This window comes from Rhamphochromis longiceps, linkage group LG14 (genome assembly GCF_057381845.1).
Source record: "Rhamphochromis longiceps isolate RC_006_pf linkage group LG14, R_longiceps_female_GT1.1, whole genome shotgun sequence".
Taxonomy (NCBI): Eukaryota; Metazoa; Chordata; class Actinopteri; order Cichliformes; family Cichlidae; genus Rhamphochromis; species Rhamphochromis longiceps.
Window position 1 is genome coordinate 30,574,655 of NC_140570.1, and position 20,097 is coordinate 30,594,751.

Here is a 20,097-nt window from a genome sequence, read left to right on the forward strand (position 1 = left end):
TGTTTTTATACATGCCATGGTTTTTAGCTTTTATTTTTCTGTTTTCTCCTTTAAAAAAAAGAAAAAAAAATCTGCACTTTATTCCCACTTTTTAAAAACAGTCCCTACTGTTTTTTTTTTCTTTTGGGGGGGGGGGGGGGGGGGGGGGGGTATTGGTTAATTTAAGTTAATGCAAAATTTTTGTCAAAACCTGTAATTTAACAGTAATGGTCTGCATTTTACTCACATCTGCATTGCTTCATTTCAAATCCATATTGGTATTGAGAGTTATGAAAACGAACAAATACCTGTGGGCATGACTGTAGTTATATGTCGCCACCAGTCTATCGGGAAACCTAAAAAATATGAGAAAACACCTACACTTTGTTTATTTATTTATTTTCCCAGCTCTGCAACACACAGAGAGTCTGAATGAGCTGTTCTGGTTTGCAGCCTGCTGCAGCAGCAAAAGCAGAGAAATACCAGCCTCAGCTTGCATCGTCATTGCTGTCCACAGCTACCTTTCATTTTATTATTATTATTAACCTTTATTTAACCAGGAAGATCCCATTGAGATTAAAAACCTATTTTTCAAGGGAGACCTGGCCAAGATAGGCAGCAGCAGATGTCTCACAGTTACAGAAATTACTCAAACACAGGCAGCAACAACACACATGCAACAATAAGTGAAAGAATACAAATAAAATTAAATAAAATTTAAAAAAAAAAAAAGTCAGTTAAAATGACAATCAATCCAATTGAAACAGTTGCATGTTATGGACTTGGCCTCAAGGATTCGTAGTTTAGATTTAAAAGCACTTAATGAAATTAATTCAGTCATTTTCCATTCCTTCTGCAGTTTGTTCCAGGCCGAGGGTGCTAAATGGACAAAAGCTCTTTTACCAAGTTCAGTTCGGGCAAATAGAACAGAAAGCAACAAGTAGCCATGCGGACGAAGAGAATACCGACCAGCATGTTTCATTACAAGCAGGGAACATATATAAGAAGGCAGCAACCCAAGTATTGCCTTATATATAAAACTGTATAAATGAGAGTTCCTCTGACTTACCAAAGCAGGCCATCCTACCTGAGAGTATAACTCACAGTGGTGAGTCTGAAATTTACGGTTAGTGATGAACCTCAGAGAAGCATGAAACACAGAATCAACCATTCGAAGACATTGAGCAGAAGCATTCATATATAGAATATCACCATAATCCAGCACAGGCAAGAATGTTGCAGCAACAAGCCGCTTCTTTGTATTAAAAGAGAAACACAACTTATTTTGAAAATAAAATCTCAGTTTTAACTTCAGGTTTTTCACAAGATTCTCTACATGTGGTTTGAAGGTAAGCGAGTCATCAATTAAGATTCCCAGATATTTATAGGTGTGAACCAACTCTATTTTATTACCTTCAAGAGTGGTTACTGATGGGATTGTTTGGGCTCGTCTCCTTGATTTAGAAAACAACATGAGCTTTGTTTTGTCATTTCTATTTCCTGTTTATCACTACTATATATAAATATATATTCTAACATTGGTGTAACTGCACTTATTCTTATCTTCGGGAGACACTGCTGGTCTGCAGATGATCTGTCTGTGGCTGTCAGTAAGTGGAGTGTAACTTATCAATATGTTTCATCCAGACTCACCTTGTTACTTGACTCTACATGAACGCACAGTGAACAGCGGGACTATTAGGCTCTTTATTTTTCCCAAACCCCTCCTGCAGCGACAACATTAATTCATGAGAACACCCCCGCCCCACTCAACACTTGGTCGAATGTTGCCTCTGGTGATTTTACATCACTTCTCTCCACCTTCCAGAAATCCGATTTCAGTGCCTTGAGTGGGCTGGATCTCCGCCTCTAGAGCTCAGAGTAAGACCAGCCATGTGATATAACACTGGGCTGATTAGAAACTTGCCCTGCCAAACATTTTTCCCTCCCCGTGAGGAAAACTCAGTTGTAGAAATATGCTGTGCATCATTCTCTTAGTTTGGGAAAATATTAGGAGGGTTTTTGTTGATATCAGACATGAATAAACAATAATTTCACATATGAAATTTGTTCCCATATTGAGGTGATCACATAATGTGAATAAGCAGTGCAACTACTGATATATTATTAGTCAAATGAAAGTTTTTACTCACCTGTCAAATATACTATATCATATTGTGTGAAGGATTATAAGATATATGACTAAATTCTTGAACCACAAAAAATTGAATACTGTATTAAAGTGGAAATATCAGGGAAAAATACCCATTTCCTCTTTTGTCCCAAATTTAAAAGTAACTCTAATTATGTTATTCATTGCTTTCCTGTCACACATACTTTATCCTGTTATAATGACTGAGGCTCACATTAAATATGGCTAAAGCTTCACGTAATGAGTTAGAACAATCTGGTAGGTGCTGGTAGGAATACAAGGCTGTAAAAGTTCAGTTAAGTCATATGATGTCAGAACACTGAAACTCTTAAAAATAAGTAATACAATTGGACAGAAATGGACTGGAAGCCAGGAGCTGCACAGGTGTGATTTGATCATGATGTATCTTTCCTGCAGCTTCAGCATTTTGCACAGCCTGCAGGGGAAAAAATAACAGCTGATCAGAGTCAACAAAGTGACAGCAGTCTAATTGAGGGGTAATAGAGGCATGAATTACTCTACTAGTCATGTGAAGGGGCTTGTGTTTATCACTTAGAGGACAGCATATGCACAGGTAACCCCAATCAGCCAAAGGCTCAGCTTTCAGACTGCTCTAAACACAGTTTCAAACTATTTGTTTCAGATCTTGGCTCTGTATGATGGAGAAGGAGAAGAGATACCCTTAATGTCAGTAATGGTTTGATATAAGCTAAGATTGTTCTTCTAAGATGGTGTTTGGCTTGAGGGGCAACTCCTTGGATTAAGATAATAAGGATTATTTTGGATGTTCAATCATGCAAAGCTATAGTAAGATCAAGGAACAGAAACATGGAGCTGGGATGGAAAATAGTGGGTTTATTTTTTAAGGAAAACTGGCATCTTACATTATTATAGTGAATCCAGACTGTGCTACAGTACACACGTACTTCTTTGATAATCTGCTCTTGGGGGAATGTCATTTTTAATTTTTGTTTTGTTTTTGTAGTTCTTCATTACTGGAGAAAAAAATACAAAAGCTTCTTGAAGTTCTACATTTGGGTTCATTTGAATGATTGGCAACTCGTGTCAGCTTCTTGGGATAACTGGAAGCCAAGCAGTCATCTGATACCTCCATTATTTCAATGAGTTTTTTTTCTTTTCTGTGTCGGCCGTCAGACTCTGGGGCCCTTCAGTCACCCGGTGCAGAATGCGTGCGACAGAGGCAACCTTTTTCCACATTCCTGCGTAAATGAGTTTTGTCCCTACACTGTAATTTAGGTCATCACCAAATCAGCGCTTGTTTTGTGGTATTTGAATAATGTCCAGTGTGCTTGGTCGGCACAGTCACCCCATGCCTGTTACCATGGGAAGCGGGCGTGAGCTAGAACCGCCTCCATGCATTTTCCCAAAGTCCTATATCTCAGCCTTCTAGGGTGGTGCTGAGCGGGGAGGGGTGGGAGGTTACTTGCAGTCATCTCTTTCTCTGCAGCTAGAGGTGCAGGTTTACGCGCCGCACACCCACTAATTAACCCTCCGTGGGTTAAGTGAGATGATTAAGGTGGTGAGGGGCGCAGGGTGGGGTGATACCTGTTCACTGTGTCTAACAGATAGAGCTACTCTGCCAGGGCTACAGAGGTTAATCCTGCTGACTCCTCCCAGTCATTCATCGTAGCAATAATCGTACCACTTTAGGTTCGCCTTAAAACTGGGTGGGCTGCTCGAGAGCGCCGGGAAATCGCGAGGAGCTGTCTCCGTTACGCGTGGTGCTGAAAGTGCCACTCGCCGCATCATGTGGTCGGTCTTCTTCGTATTTTTGTCTTATCTGGACACAAACGTCGTCAATGGCGACCTCCTGAGTGGCGCTTTGGATGCAGAAAAGGAGGGCAAAGAAATGTTCTCCACGCTCAACGGCACCGTGTGCGCAAAAATGTCCACGGTGGGGGAGAATTTCCTCTACCAGGTGTCAGACGGAGCCGAGGTGGTGGGCTCAGTAGTCAGTCCAGCCGGGAAACTATTGAACTGCTCCGTGATAGTGGAACAGATGCAGGTGAAATCTTTCATGCACGAGTGCAGGTTGGTGCTGAAGAGACGGAGTGGCGGGCGGCAGGTGGAGGCGAGTTTTGCGCGCATGGATGAAGCCAAGCTGATGTGCAGGAAGTTTAAGAAGAGGGTGGAAGAGGAGGATTCGACTGTGCAGGTGCAGGTTCTGAAGAGATCCAAGAGAGGCTTTACTTATCCGGGGACCCTGTGGTGCGGAGCCGGGAACATGGCTGATAGCTATGACCAGCTGGGTAGGTTGAAAAGTTTTTATTCAAGGTGTCTGACTCCCGAGTGCAATACCTGAAATATATAATGACGCCGACCTCTCTTTTACAGGAGAGTTTGCAGGCACTGACAACTGCTGTCGTATTCACGACCACTGCCCTCATGTCATCCACGCCTTCTCCTCAAACTACGGTTACACCAATTTCAAGTGGCACTCCATCTGTCACTGTGACTGCGATAATGCGTGAGTAAAAGCTTTATTTCAGTGATGCTCTTCTTCATTTCAGCAATAAAGAAGAAAAACTGGAGAGTGCAACTTAATAAGGAGCAGTTAACACATTAAATGTTTGGCAGGTCTGTATGTAGAATAGCTGATAAATTATGTTGCCAGATGTTAATATTACTCTATTGACTGTTAGTTTAAGGCATTATGGTCTCTTAAACTAAAACCTTCCTGGCTAATTTTAGATAGTAATGCCAGCCCAGTAGATACATTGCTGTATTAACAATATATAGTACTGGCTGGTCATTTAGTCAGTTGTAGTTCTCTTATAGAGAACTCAAATCATCCCTTTACTCTCTCTGCAGGTTGAAAGACTGTTTGAGGAAAGTCAACAATACATCTTCCCGAGTTGTTGGTCAGGCATTTTTTAATGTCATCGGTGTCCCTTGCTTTGAGTTTGCTTATGAAGAGCAGTGTGTAGAGCGGCACTGGTATGGTCTGTAAGTATTCGTGTAAACCTTTAAGTAGATTTTAAACATACTGAGCCATTTTACTTTCGTAATACGTGACACATTGCCTCCCCTCTCTGTTTTCTCTCTCATAGGTGCAAACGATACAAGAAGCTCCCCATTGCTGTGATGAGAGAGGCGGTGCCGTATGACTTTGGAGGCATTGACATCATTGATGAGCTGACAGTAGCTCCTCCCAAGTCAAAAGGTTCTAAGAAAAGCAATGAAGAAGAGAAACTGGAGAGTGCAACTCAGTCTACGATGTTGGGTCCCGAGGAGCCGTCGCTCAGAAACGTTGTCACCGCCGCCGAGGATTTCCTCAAGGTTCTCGCTACTGTCTCCACATCACAAAGCTCCAGTACCAACTCTGATAAGGTAGAGGAGCAAAGTTCAGAGAAGAAGAAGAGGAAGAACACAGGGAAGAAAAAGAAAACCAACAAAAAGAAAAAAGGAAAAGGAAATGGGAGGAAGAGAAAAGTGAAAACAGAGGCAGGTGTGAAAGCAGAGGAAGGGGCTGCTGTTTCACCCTCTGGCAGCAAAGCAGAAGTCAAGCCTATGAGTAACTTCATCAATGAGTCACAAAGATATGATCAGTCGAGCAGGAGCACAAAAAGAGTTGATGAGAGCGAATTTGAGCTCAGAGGAAAAGACGAACCCCCTAATGAAGTCATGAAAGATGAACCAGCCTTGGATAAGGAGACGGTTTCCATTACATCACCTGCAACAGTCCAGAAAAGGCCGGCAGGGTCGATCACTGCTGTGCTGACAGAAGAAGTCACTCCCTCAATAAGCACTACTGTTCCACATAAAGCTAAAACAAGAAGGCAAAGAAAGGAGAAGAGAAAGAAGAGCAAAGAAACAACTCTTCTTTCTTCTCCCAAAGATCTTGTAGCAAACAAAACAGAAAACTTAAGCCTTGTCCCCACCATCATTACCATAACCCCACCAGCACAGCCTGAGCAACAAAACTTTGGGAGCGACACTGAAAAGCGACCTGTTGTCCGCATTGCCAATGCCCCCATTGTTATCTCCAAAGTCAAAAGGAACAGGTCAAAGGACAAAACAGACACAGAGGGGAGAAAGAAAAGGAGGAAAGGCAGCTCTGCTTCCCCCATTGTTCCTGTTGCCCTGCAAAATTCCTCTCTGGACAATCTGAAAGTGATCCCTCTCACTGGGGTTCACACCACACCGTCGATCCCCACCGCAGACTACCAGCTTTCCCACAGGCTGGATGTTTACACAGGAAGGGTCAAAGTTACAGCTTTGAACACTTCCTTTAGTATTTTGAAAAGGCAACGGTCGAAAGAAAGAGGGCTGAGAAACAACAAGAGGAAAGCCAGTGTGCCTTCTTCATTGGAAATCCCACGTTCTCACAAGTTTGAAAATGTGCTCCCTATTCTCACTCGTGTTCCTCTCAACAGCCATGAAACCACTGCTGCAGAAGAAGAAACACAAACTCAGAGTGAATGGAGGCTTTTTGCCACAGCTGCGCCCACTGTCGACACAAAACAGCAGCGGCAAGCTGCCAGACAGCAGAGAAAACCAAGAAAGAAAGCTGCAGCTCTCAGTGATGCATTTTCTGATGCTAAACAAACTGAACCAGTCACATTTTTAAGCATGCCATTCAAAGCTGCCACTACAGCAGAGCTTAGATCTAAAAACCCCTTTGCTACCACCTTAGCACCACCTGACATGAGTCCACTTCAGTTATCTATTGAGAGAGCTAAAGCACAATTCACCAGGAAGAAGAAAAGGAAAATGAGACTGTCTAACCAACAACAATGAGCCGTGTTTTTCAGGCACAGCAGGATAGATGGAGAAACACACAAACACAGCTTTAATTACTTAGATTAGCTCCTGATGACCAGACATGCTTTACAGTTAGAATATTTACATATCACAGTAAACTGTTTTCTGGCTTTAATTGCTGGAATCGACATAATCATATTTAATTGTAATATGAGAATCAAGTTTTGCAATAATTTACCCTGCATGTCAATAATAAAATTATTGGTTGATTATGAATGTGTGGCAGTGTTTCGCTTTATTTATTCAATAAATAAAATATTAAATAACAGTATTCTATTTTAACATAAAATAATAATTCAAGATGTTTTCTAGCAAAAGCATCTTCCAGCAGCCACTTTCCATCCTGTCAGGGAATACAACAGTACATCTCCCTAGCAATTAGTGGTTGCCAAGCAGTTGCCAACTGGTCTTCAGGACAGTATGAAAAGGCTCTAAAGCAACTTTGTTCTGTCTGGCATCCCCCTGTCCTTTGTGCTTACAGTTAACGCTTTGCCCCTAAAATGAGTATATTTGGGATATACACTCTACACTGTGATATCAAAAAGGGATAAAAGTAGTGTTTAATACAAGCATCTACCAGTGTAAACGTATGTATGTCTGACAGCAAAATTAGTAAAGATGTAACAGAAGCTACCAACTTCAATGAGAAGCTAGCACCAGTGAATGTTAGCTTAAAACCACAACTTAGAATATAATACGCACGGATTAAATTTATTCAAATCTGATGTGCTATTTGGTGAGATTTAGTTTAGCTGCTCAGAGGATATGATTACCACTGACTGTACAAAACTAATGGATTACAGTCGACCTCCGATATTTGTGGGGGTTAGGGACCACAACCGCCTGCAAATAGCTGAGATCTGCAAATACTTGAAATCCCATCTAAAACGTTTATAACTGGTTATTTTAATAGCTCAAACACCAAATATACTATCACCCTAATGAAAATAATTACTTTAGATATGCTTTCTATGCTTTCCAAAAAATCAGTGAATAGGCAAATTTTCCACAAATAATTTTTTGTTCCACAGAAAAATCTGGGAGTAGGTGATTCTGCAGATACCGAACCACGAAGAGGTGGAGGTCGACCGTACTGCCCTTGGACAACACCAGGCGATACTAAGCTAACAAGCTAACAGGCTGCTAGCCATACCATCTCATTTAACCTTAGGAGAATGGTAGAAAACTGCAGCTCTAACTCCCAAAGAAACAAAGCAATGTGAATGCTCCACATGGCAAAAAAACAATTTTTCAAACTTTGTAAAAATGATATAAATTTGAATAACATACCAAGAGCTATTCTTATCTAGCTAATAAAATAATATAATCTTCATTTTGTAATTTTGCATGCACATCTTATCTCAGCTGGAGACATTTAATCAGAAGGAGAAAGCTGAAAGGCTTAAGGTTGACCTTCTTAACCTGACTCTCCTGAGTTTCTTCTGGGTCAGAAATAGCCTTTAAGGCAGTGGTCCCCAACCGTTTTTGCACCATGGATCGGTTTATGTCGGACAATATTTTCACGGCCTTTAAGGTGTCACGGATAAATACAACAAAATAAAACCAGTATGGGTACAAAAAAAAAGAAGATTTATTCATAACACATGGGAAAAGACCCAGGGAAACCGAGTTAACGATAACTATTTTAAAAAGTAATGCTAAAAACCCGATAAAAACCCTGAAAACCATGAATTTCACACCCGAGCTTGAACTCTCGCGGCCCGGTACCAAACAACTCAAGTATTATACTATCGCCCATCCTGTTCATGGCCCTGGGGTCCTGGACCGCTTCTTTAAGGGGTGGCTGAACCATGTATGGTTAGCATACTGAACTGGGAGTAGGTTTCGACAGAAACGTGCATTTTCCTGTTAGCTGAACATTTGATAGTTGTATGTTGTCAGGGGGATGGGGTGAAAAATTCCTCAGTGCAGAAAAATCCCTGCTTTTCTTTCCATACTGCAAAAAAATCTGTCAAGAAGAAGCTTAATATATACATGCATGCTCTTTTCTCCAAGGTGACTGAGGACTTTGGTCAAGCTGCCTCCCCATGTGTGGTTGAAGGCAGGGTCACATTCTCAACACTGATTAGAACCTCATTATTTTCACCTCTTACCATTGAGGGTTGTAGAGGCAAATCCTACAGATCAGCTGACCGTCACATGCTTGCATAAGAGGACTTTATCTGGATGGTTCTGGACATGCAACATATTTCCAAATTAGCCCTCAATCACTCAATCATTTAAAATGTGCTCTTAGAAGAAGAATATTCACGAACAATATGGACATCTACATATCTTGCAAACAGTGGGAGTGATGTAAAAGTGCAGATTTTTATGCTACAGCTCAAGTTCCCAGGACTTTTTGGAAGCCATCCAAATATTCAAAGGAGCTTTCAGATGCAGTCCACAGTTGAAATGGGCAGAGCGACTAACACAGTTGGATGTGTGATAAAGCCATTTCTCACAGCGGGGGAAGAAAAAGTAGCAGGAATTTTCCAGTTCATCAAGTTTATGAGTTTTTTGGGTTTATGTTCGTATTTCAAAATGCATTACAGGTTGTTACTTGCACGTACAGATTAAAAAAATACCACTGAAGGCTAATTTTTTTTGTATAGTAAAATTTTCGCATCATTAAAAAAAAATATTTTAAATATTGGCATTATACATAAAAATGTACCCTCACGAATATTTCTGATTAGTAAATGCAACCGACTCCATAAGCTCTTCTTGATACTAGACACTTTGCAGTTCTTTCAGACTTTCCCAAGGGGTCAAATATATATTTCAAGGGTTGTGGGTAACATGTGCAACAGGGTCTCACAGAAGAAAGCTCACATTTTGTGACAGAAAAGATCTTTGTTTTGTTTTTTTGCAGTCTTGCGAATTCTTGGATAATTTCCTCCATGTAGGCCTCCAAAATTATTAAAAATTTCGAGCATAAACATTGTGTAGAAATAAAGATATTCATGAAAACTTGATGTTTTTTATGATTTTTTTTTCTTTCATATTTTAGTTATATTTACATGTTTGAAAAAATATATAACGAATAAAACAGTCACACATTAAATACACACACTGAGAGATAACCTTGTCTTCACTGTTAGTACATCCATCACATCTCCTTTTTCAGTATTTGCTGTTCATATTTTGTCTTTTAACTTTTAACACTACAATCCCATTTAAAATAAACTCACCGATTAAATCTTCTTGCTGTTTGATATCATGCAGCTAGTGCAGCGGTCCCCAACCCCCGGGCCTCGGACCGGTACCGGTCCGTGAGTCGTTTGGTACCGGGCCGCGAGAGTTGAGGCTCAGGTGTGAAATGTATAGTTTTCAGGGTTTTTATCGGTTTTCAGCGTTATTTTGTTATCGTTTTTATTGTTTACTCGGTTTTCCTTGGTCTTTTCAAGTGTGTTATGAATAAATGTTCTTTTTTTCGGTACTGGTACTAGTTTTATTTTGTTGTATTTATCCGCAACACCTTAAAGGGTAGTCCATGAAAATATTGTCGGGCATAAACCGGTCCGTGGCGCAAAAAAGGTTGGGGACCACTGAGCTAGTGTACAGTCACAGAGCAGTGAAAGTGAACCAGAACAATACATGCACTGTCCTTGCATGCAAACAAAGAACTGAACCTCACCGTAAAGCTGTAATTGTACAATGAAAAGACCGAAAAAAGAAAGATTTGCTGCCCACAGCGCGGGTCATGTGTTGACCTCTGGTTACTATTGTGGCGATGGCTTTGAATAGCCAGGGAGGCGGTCAAGCAGAAAATCAAACGAACAATGTATGGTTTGGGGGAAGACATGATAATGAAAGAACATCGTGTTCTGTGGATTTGTTTGGCTGAAGAAGCCAATAATCCACTGTGTTCACACATGTGGAGGATTGACAGAAAATGACCTGGCTCACATTGCTGATGGAAGAAGAACTCCGGCCTATTTCTCAAAGAAGCTGGCACTCTGATACAGACATTGTATTCATTTGTGGTTACTCTGCATTGTTCTGTGTATCTTTTTGGTAATACGCCTCTATAGTTGCTTTGTGTCTGCTTATTGTGTTAAGTCTCCATATGGTCATTTTGGGTCTCTTTGTTTTGTGTTTCTCTGTATTGACTTGCTGACAGTCCGTTCATGCACAGCAGAGTGAAGTGCCAAACATTGGGACAACTTCCTGACTTACACTTTGTGTTTAGGTGCAAGGACCTGCAGCTGCATTTGTGCATACATACAAATGTATGTCCAGTGTAACTGAATATATATACACTGACATGAGAAAGGTGGTGGACTGAGGCGGGAGTCCTTAGCTAACCTTTGCTTTCCTCTGGACTGAGAGTCCTTCTGGCAGCTCTCCATGGACTGAAGTACAGATTTAGATTAAAGCAGGCTTGCCTTTCATCAGAAAATCTTCCACGCTGTGTTATTCAGTAAAGCTTAATCCTACATCCATGTTGACATTTTAACACACAGGTCAAAAATCTTTTGTCTGGTAGTTTGTCCTTTATTTTTTTATAAACTTACATACTCAGAGACCAAGAGAGCATTCTCAGCATTAATTTAATCTAGTTTATTTTAATCTGACAGATTCTCTGAGCGAATCTTCTAGCAATAAATATTAACCTGCACCTTTTATGACCCCTAGTGGTCAAAACACAAAGGGGTGGAATCAAGTGTTTCTGAATTCGAGTGTCCCATTACCATCGCTATCCACAGCCTGATACTGTCGCACTGTGAGTTTCTATTTTTATACTTTGTATAAAATTGTATGTTTTCCACCATGCACTGCTCTTTAAATGAGATTTCCTTCAGGAAAATAAGCCAGCCAGTTTTCTCTCATTTTATTTTATATATTAGTAGAAAATTTCAGTACAAACATCAACAACAAAACTGTTTTGTGAACAGATCATAAATCATCATTCCCATAAATGTAGTGAAGAAGTGCATAATTTCAGGGAGGTCATGTGGTTCAACTCTAAACCTGCTCCGTACCTTGCATCCGAACATCTCCGATCTGAAGGGAGAACAGTGTTTTAATATAAAATGATATTTATACAGAAAAAGAGTAAGGCATAAAAATAAGAGAAAAATCACCTGAACATGAGGAGGGGCACTGAGCACGTACGTAACAGCATTGGCAACATCTGTTACTTCCAGAGACTGTCAGAGAAGTGAAACGTGATTAATGACTTATTATTTGAGTTACCACATCAACAGTACATCAGGTGTAGGAATAATTATTTTACCTTGTATGCAGAGTATGCACCAGCTGCTTTATTAGGATTGTTTTTGTAGAACCGTGACAAAAATTCTGTCTCTACCAAACCAGGAGAAATACACTGCAAAAAAGAGTGGATACTGTGTGTGAGGGTCTCATCACAGTAATGTTGGTTTTAAAGTGACTTTTGGAGCTGCCTACAGTGTTTTTAAAGCCTTACTGTGGCTCGGATATGGCTGTTTTCTGCACGCAGCGCCTGCCGCAGGCCCTCTGTCAGGGCGGTTACAGCATACTTTGTGGCGGTGTAGAAATGTAGATCAGGATTGGTAATTACACGATGTCCGCACATGCTGCAACAGATTTATAAACCGTTAACCAGGTGAGCATTAAACAGCAAGCATTAAACAGCATGCATTAATGTGCAAGTAAAGTAACTCTTTTAAACTCATGTCTCAATGATGTAAGAAACACGAGGCCTACAAAGCCGTTTTGTTGATAGTTAACTGGAAATATTCAGGTTCTGGATTGCTGATTGGCCACCATAAAAGATGATGCAGATGTCACTTTGGGTTTTAAGAGATTCTCAAGGACATTTTGAAATACTGCATGGGATTTTTGCTTATTAATTATGAAGACTAATAAACCTTTTCCCCAACGAGATCTTTAAATCAGGTGTCAGTTATTTTGCTTCCTAAATGTAGTAATAATAATATGCTGATAAAATCCTGAGCCGCAGACCTTTATTACTGCATGAGTGACACTTGTCATTAGACTAAAGAGTCTATAATAAGTGGAATTAGATATCTGCATTGATTCTGTTCCTGGCTCTGCTTTTAAAATCAAGGCTGCACTGGGAGATTCTGGGACAGTTAAGAAGTAAATCCATCCCTTCATCTATTTCCTACTGCTTATCCAGGGCCAGGTTGCAAAGCAGCAATCTGAGCAGAGATGCCCAGACCCCACTCTCCTTCCACTGTCTGGCTCTTTCCTCAGTTGGAGTCAGCAGCACTGCTGCAGAACCTGAGCTGTAGGTTGTGGTGAGCCCGACTAGACTGAGTCAGTATGTTTGAATCCTGTTCACTAGCCCCATCTGAGAAGTGACATTCCATGCCTATAGCCAATTTTGGAAAACGGGGATCAGACCGCCAGGGTCTCTGCCCCTGACCAGAATTGACTAACTATGGCCTCTGCTGTTGATGTAGCTCTTTTGGGCCCCCATAAGCTAAGGCCCAGCCACCTGGTAGTTTCCCTCTTGTAAAATGTGACTTTGTTGTAAGTGAAAACATAATAATTTTAATAATAATAATGATACAGGTTGATATCACCAATAAAAATATCGAACCCGTTTATGTTTACGATGTGTCCATCATCCACATTTCTCTCTTTCATCGACTGATACGCTTCGCGTGTGCAGATACTGAGAGCAAGAACATTTACCTGCAAGAAAAAAAAACAGAAAACAAAATATCAGGAATCAGCACATTCTGGTTGATGCACTTACTTGTTGCTTCTTGCACACAGTGGGTGAAAAACGGTTATAAGCAGCTTCAAAAACTATTAATGAGTCAGTTTAAGAGCTGTAGTCACTGAGAGGTTAATGCACACTGATCAGCTACAATATTAAAACCAGTGACAGATGATGACATGTTTCACTTTTTTACAGTTCAAAGTTCTGCTGGGACATTATTCCTGTGAATGTTACTTTTGATAAAACGCTACAACAAATATTATATTTCTACAATAACTCTGAGCTCTTACATCCATCATGTTCTTCCAGCCACTGGTTTTGCCGTTTAGCAACAATTCTGGATGAGCCAAGCCAGCATTGTTGATGCAGACGTCCACGCCTTTGTGCTGCTCTTTGATTGCTGCAAACATGGCCAGAATCTCCTCTTCTTTGGTCAAGTCACACTTGAAAGGCACCAAAACACCAGGGTAGCCGGCACTCTGACAGTCTCCTGCCAGTTTCTGAAACCAAGAAGAGAAAGATGACAGACTTCAGAATCCACTTTGTGTTTTTAATGTGTATGAATCTACTGGAAAGCATCCATGAAATACATGAAAAACTACTTTGTGAAAAATAACTTTAATTTGTCTGCGAACTTCACTATCTGCTCCCTCATTCTTCCTGTTCTTCTGAATTCTCTCTGTCCTCTGTACAATGGACTGTAATGTCTGTACAGTATGATTGTCTATACAAACATACTGAACAATACAATAATTATAGTTTTACAACTGTTTATTAATACTTGCAACTGTATATCTACAATCTGTATAGTTTTCAAATTTCTGTATAGTTTTGTTATTTTTTCACCCTATGTATAACCTGTTCATAGCCTGTACACTCACTAAAGTTGTAGCCTGTACATACTTATAGTTATAGTATATTAATAACATACCTTCATACTGTGCACATTGTAATATACCTATAATAGATCCATATTCTGTAATATATCTATATTATTGCTAAAGCACTTTCTGGATGGATGCAAACTGCATTTTGTTGCCTTGTACTTGTGACATGTGCAATGACAATAAAGTGTAATTCTACTCCATTCCATTCCATTCTCTCTCTCTCCATCCTCCTCACTCAACTAGAAACTAGAAAATGACAAAAATATAATCTTATAATAATTATTATAAGAGCAACAAGAGGAACCACAATCTATAACAGGACAACACACTGATTAAACGTGTGAGTAAAACAGAAGCTACAACTTTATAATTTTTGATGAATTTAATTGTTACAACGATTAAAAGACTGATCCATAAGAATTTATAACAATATTTAAACTGAATGCAGGCTGTTGCTAGATGCTGACAGGTTACATCATTTTGACCTGCTGTCACCTGGAGCTGGAGCTGTACTGTACACAAACACTGAAGCCCAATTTGACCAGAACAGGAACAGAAATCTTTAACAAACTAAAATAATAAAGTACATCAGCTTCTTAACTTGTGATATCCCAGCAGACTAGTGGATCGGAAGGGTAAAGTTAGCTAATAATCTCTAGTGATTGACACTACATTAGCTAATGTTTTTAACCCTATTTACAGAACATATAAAAACTGTATACTTTGCTTTGACACTTTATAAGCCAAAGCAATTCCTGCATTATCAGAACAGTTTGAATTTTTTACTGAATTTTTACCAGTTGAATTGTGTTTTAAATCTGCATCGCTAATTTGTGAAACTACCTTCTTATCTTCTTTCTGCCGCAGCAACTAAAGTCTGTAACAGAGAGGCTGTAACATCATGACATTAGCAACACTGGACATAAAACCTGTTTTCATTCTTTCCTGTACTGTCGTCAATAGAAAAGTTTGAAGTTAAATAGAAGTTACATAGGAAAATAACATTTAAAAATAATTCCAGAAAATAATATTAATATACGCTCTCGTTAATACTATTTATTGTTATTTTTAGGGGTGCTCTGATAAAATCTCAGACCCCAAAAAGGGTCTTATCTCGCTCTTATCATTTTCTCTCAGCTCCACCTTTTCGCCACTTGTTCCACACTGAACTTTTTCTACAAGCTGCATGAGCCCACAGCAAAAGGTAGCGGAGCAATTTGATTTGTGTCAGTATTTAAAACGAACCAATGGGTTGCTGTCAGTGCTTGTACGCCGGTGCGCAGCGGCCCTTCTGGTCGGTCCATCTCTCCAAAAGTGTGTCGGCCAACCGGGAAAATACCAGATTACCAGTCCAGCCCTGCTATAGCTGCACTTTGTTAAGATTGTTGATTGTGGCTAATCTTTGACAACAGCATTATGTTTCAAAGTTCAACAACCAACAGTGCATATCATCTACATACAGTATGCTGACGGATTGTGTGCCAACTTAAAGAATCATTAACCACAGAGTTGTAAATTTCAAGAAAGCAAAGGGCACAAAAGAGGATTTTCACCGTTATGTTTAAAATTTCAATATTTATATCTAGCTTCTTATAAAACCTCAGTAGATGTAACTCCAGAGTAGTTTAACTTTTAATTAAACAAACAGACGAAGAAAAACACGTTTTCACTGTTTAATAGTAACTTTACCATAAAAAAATTTCGCTTTACATTAAATTACTCCCTGCAGAAATTACGTTTTCACTTTAGAGCATACCTGGATTTTTGCGACGTCCCTGGCGCAGCCCACCACATTCATACCGAGCCGGACCAGCTCTAGGGCTACAGCCGCCCCAATCCCCACCGACGCTCCGGTCACCAGAGCCACTCTGCCCCGCCAGCGCTCCATCACAGTCCGGACACCGGTAGCTTGCTACATGCACGAAAGCGCTACAAACATCAAGAGAGGGACGCCAAAACTTCAACTTCCATGTACTTGCGGAACATAAACGTCGCACACTCTGTACGTCGTACGTCTCTGCCGAATTCACGCAAATCGTCGGTTCTTCTTTTACATTTTATTGGCGGTTGGCAATATGGTGCTTTACTGCCACCAACTGGTATGGAGTGTGGACTGGAACGTTGCTCAAAAAAACAAGCAAGCAAAAAAAAAAAAAAAAAAAACCCCCAAAAAAACACACCAACAACAACAAAACCCCTCAAATCCTTCCAAACAAATTAACCTCTTTAAAAACTGGAATAAGGCCTGATAACTTTCACTTCTTGAGTCCTTTTGCAGTAAATCAATACGATCTAGTTTTATCTCGTATTACTGAGGTTTTGGTTCAGTTGTCTTCTCTCCACCTGATACTTCTGACAGTGTTCTATAGTTTCCTCTTCTCCACAGTAGTCACATTTCCCTGCACTCTAAAAAATATTTTGTTGCCTCAACTTAAAAAATTAAGGCAACAATTTCCACTCAGCTTTTGAAGTTACAAATTTTGCACATTATTAAGTAAATTCAGCAAGTAATTTTTACGTTTGGCTAACTCAACTTGTTTAACAAACCAACATGATTTACCTTGACCTCCAAAAGCATAATTAAGTTTATGCAACCTAATATTAAGTTAAAATTTCTGGTAAAAATAAGTTGAGAAATTACATTAGTTGAGTCACACCAACTAACTTTTTTACATATATCCTACTCACAATTATCTATGCCAATTAGTTTAGGTTTCTATAGTAACTTTTCTAAAATCACACAAAGCCATTTCACTTATTCCAATTGATTATTTTATTACAAAGCATTTTCAAAGTAATACACTTCTGTGTAAATACAACATAAATGAAACAATATAGCAGCCCTTTAATTATAAATGACTAAGCAAAAAAAAAAAAAGTACTTCATGTACATTAACATTAACTTAAATTGGTATCAACTTGTTCAACTTGTTGCAGAATCAAGGAAATGACAAAAGATTTTAATGTTCAACAACGGAACAATCCAAAGGTAAGATTATATGTATTACAAACTTTTCTCAAAACTACACTCATCTAGGACTGCATACAAAAACATAAGAGTCAAACAGTCCAATTCACATTCGTTTCACGACAGAAGTTTGCACTTAAGAGACATTACCCGTGGACTGGCTTTAAGCCCATCAAGTTCCATAAATACCTTCTGGAATACCTCTAGAGTGTTCTTTACTTGTTTTGGGTAACTCAGATTGAGAGCGTATATAAGCCCCATCATTAAGGCACATGCTCTGGGCACATCAAGGTCTTCCAGGACTGCTGTTCCTTCAATCACAATTTTAGTGCACGTCTGGTGACTACAATCTTTACCACTTCTTCTGGGAACTGTTGTTCACCATTCTGGCAAGTAGGTAGTTTAAATGGAAACATGTCAGCATTTTATGTGCCATTTAAAAATAAAACAAAAGAATGTGAGATTCACCTACCAGCTGTTCTCTGAAGAGATCCTCTTCCTTCTCTTTCAGATACACCTTCAGGCAATGGATTGCGACCTCTTGCTTCATTTCCACGGAACTCTGGAGAATAAAAAAAGTAAAATAAAACATAAACTTACAGTTTATTAGGTGAAAAGTCAAAACTGTTACATTTATGTGACTTGCGTTGTGCCAAATATTGATTTTAAATATGTTTTTAAAATAATTAAAGATTTAATCTTTGTAACTTACCATTGAGGGTTGTAGAGGCAAATCCTACAGATCAGCTGACCGTCACATGCTTGCATAAGAGGACTTTCTCTGGATGGTTCTGGACATGCAACATATTTCCAAATTAGACCTCAATCACTCAATCATTTAAAATGTGCTCTTAGAAGAAGAATATTCACATACAGTATGGACATCTACATATCTTGCAAACAGTGGGAGTGATGTAAAAGTGCAGATTTTTATGCTACAGCTCAAGTTCCCAGGACTTTTTGGAAGCCATCCAAATATTCAAAGGAGCTTTCAGATGCAGTCCACAGTTGAAATGGGAAGAGCGACTAACACAGTTGGATGTGTGATAAAGCCATTTCTCACAGCGGGGGAAGAAAAAGTAGCAGTAAAAAATATATTTTAAAGACGTTGGCATTATACATAAAAATGTACCCTCACGAATATTTCTGATTAGTAAATGCAACCGACTCCATAAGCTCTTCTTGATACTAGACACTTTGCAGTTCTTTCAGACTTTCCCAAGGGGTCAAATATATATTTCAAGGGTTGTGGGTAACATGTGCAGCAGGGTCTCACAGAAGAAAGCTCACATTTTGTGACAGAAAAGATCTTTGTTTTGTTTTTTTGTAGTCTTGCGAATTCTTGGATAATTTCCTCCATGTAGGCCTCCAAAATTAAAAAAAATTTCGAGCATAAACATTGTGTAGAAATAAATTCATGAAAACTTGATGTTTTTTATGATTTTTTTTTCTTTCATATTTTAGTTATATTTACATGTTTGAAAAAAAATATATAACGAATAAAACAGTCACACATTAAATACACAAACTGAGAGATAACCTTGTCTTCACTGTTAGTACATCCATCACATCTCCTTTTTCAGTATTTGCTGTTTTTCATATTTTGTCTTTTAACTTTTAACACTACAATCCCATTTAAAATAAACTCACCGATTAAATCTTCTTGCTGTTTGATATCATGCAGCTAGTGCAGCGGTCTCCAACCCCCGGGCCTCGGACCGGTACCGGTCCGTGAGTCGTTTGGTACCGGGCCGCGAGAGTTGAGGCTCAGGTGTGAAATGTATAGTTTTCAGGGTTTTTATCGGTTTTCAGCGTTATTTTGTTATCGTTTTTATTGTTTACTCGGTTTTCCTTGGTCTTTTCAAGTGTGTTATGAATAAATGTTCTTTTTTTCGGTACTGGTACTAGTTTTATTTTGTTGTATTTATCCGCAACACCTTAAAGGGTAGTCCATGAAAATATTGTCGGGCATAAACCGGTCCGTGGCGCAAAAAAGGTTGGGGACCACTGAGCTAGTGTACAGTCACAGAGCAGTGAAAGTGAACCAGAACAATACATGCACTGTCCTTGCATGCAAACAAAGAACTGAACCTCACCGTAAATCTGTAATTGTACAATGAAAAGACCGAAAAAAGAAAGATTTGCTGCCCACAGCGCGGGTCATGTGTTGACCTCTGGTTACTATTGTGGCGATGGCTTTGAATAGCCAGGGAGGCGGTCAAGCAGAAAATCAAACGAACAATGTATGGTTTGGGGGAAGACATGATAATGAAAGAACATCGTGTTCTGTGGATTTGTTTGGCTGAAGAAGCCAATAATCCACTGTGTTCACACATGTGGAGGATTGACAGAAAATGACCTGGCTCACATTGCTGATGGAAGAAGAACTCCGGCCTATTTCTCAAAGAAGCTGGCACTCTGATACAGACATTGTATTCATTTGTGGTTACTCTGCATTGTTCTGTGTATCTTTTTGGTAATACGCCTCTATAGTTGCTTTGTGTCTGCTTATTGTGTTAAGTCTCCATATGGTCATTTTGGGTCTCTTTGTTTTGTGTTTCTCTGTATTGACTTGCTGACAGTCCGTTCATGCACAGCAGAGTGAAGTGCCAAACATTGGGACAACTTCCTGACTTACACTTTG

The 20,097-nt window shown here is 39.5% G+C and overlaps 2 protein-coding genes across 2 annotated transcripts; one reads left to right on the forward strand and one right to left on the reverse strand.

Annotated features, from left to right (window-relative positions):
• The first annotated feature begins 3,579 nt into the window (after positions 1-3,579).
• Positions 3,580-7,132, forward strand: proca1 (protein interacting with cyclin A1). The gene is made up of 4 exons (XM_085380854.1): positions 3,580-4,401; positions 4,487-4,619; positions 4,964-5,098; positions 5,203-7,132. The coding sequence occupies exons 1-4, from the start codon at positions 3,900-3,902 to the stop codon at positions 6,890-6,892; spliced, it is 2,460 nt and encodes an 819-aa protein (XP_085236980.1). The 5' UTR covers positions 3,580-3,899; the 3' UTR covers positions 6,893-7,132.
• A 4,606-nt stretch (positions 7,133-11,738) lies between these two features.
• LOC146654381 (dehydrogenase/reductase SDR family member 11-like) lies at positions 11,739-16,535 on the reverse strand. The gene is made up of 7 exons (XM_085380431.1): positions 16,242-16,535; positions 13,889-14,098; positions 13,473-13,567; positions 12,351-12,480; positions 12,159-12,251; positions 12,007-12,072; positions 11,739-11,926 (listed from the first exon to the last, which is right to left on the reverse strand). Exons 1-7 carry the CDS (start codon positions 16,371-16,373, stop codon positions 11,888-11,890), a joined length of 765 nt encoding a protein of 254 aa, XP_085236557.1. The 5' UTR covers positions 16,374-16,535; the 3' UTR covers positions 11,739-11,887.
• Between the last annotated feature and the right edge of the window lie 3,562 nt (positions 16,536-20,097).

Excerpts from the sequence above, each read along its gene's own strand:
- proca1 (XM_085380854.1), top strand. The coding sequence starts at position 3,900 with ATGTGGTCGGTCTTCTTCGTATTTTTGTCTTATCTGGACACAAACGTC. Across the intron at positions 4,402-4,486 it reads TGATAGCTATGACCAGCTGG|GAGAGTTTGCAGGCACTGAC; the intron begins GTAGGTTGAAAA and ends TCTCTTTTACAG. Across the intron at positions 4,620-4,963 it reads CACTGTGACTGCGATAATGC|GTTGAAAGACTGTTTGAGGA; the intron begins GTGAGTAAAAGC and ends CTCTCTCTGCAG.
- LOC146654381 (XM_085380431.1), bottom strand. The coding sequence starts at position 16,373 with ATGGAGCGCTGGCGGGGCAGAGTGGCTCTGGTGACCGGAGCGTCGGTG. Across the intron at positions 12,073-12,158 it reads GTGCATACTCTGCATACAAG|TCTCTGGAAGTAACAGATGT; the intron begins GTAAAATAATTA and ends CTTCTCTGACAG. Across the intron at positions 11,927-12,006 it reads GTGCCCCTCCTCATGTTCAG|ATCGGAGATGTTCGGATGCA; the intron begins GTGATTTTTCTC and ends TTCTCCCTTCAG.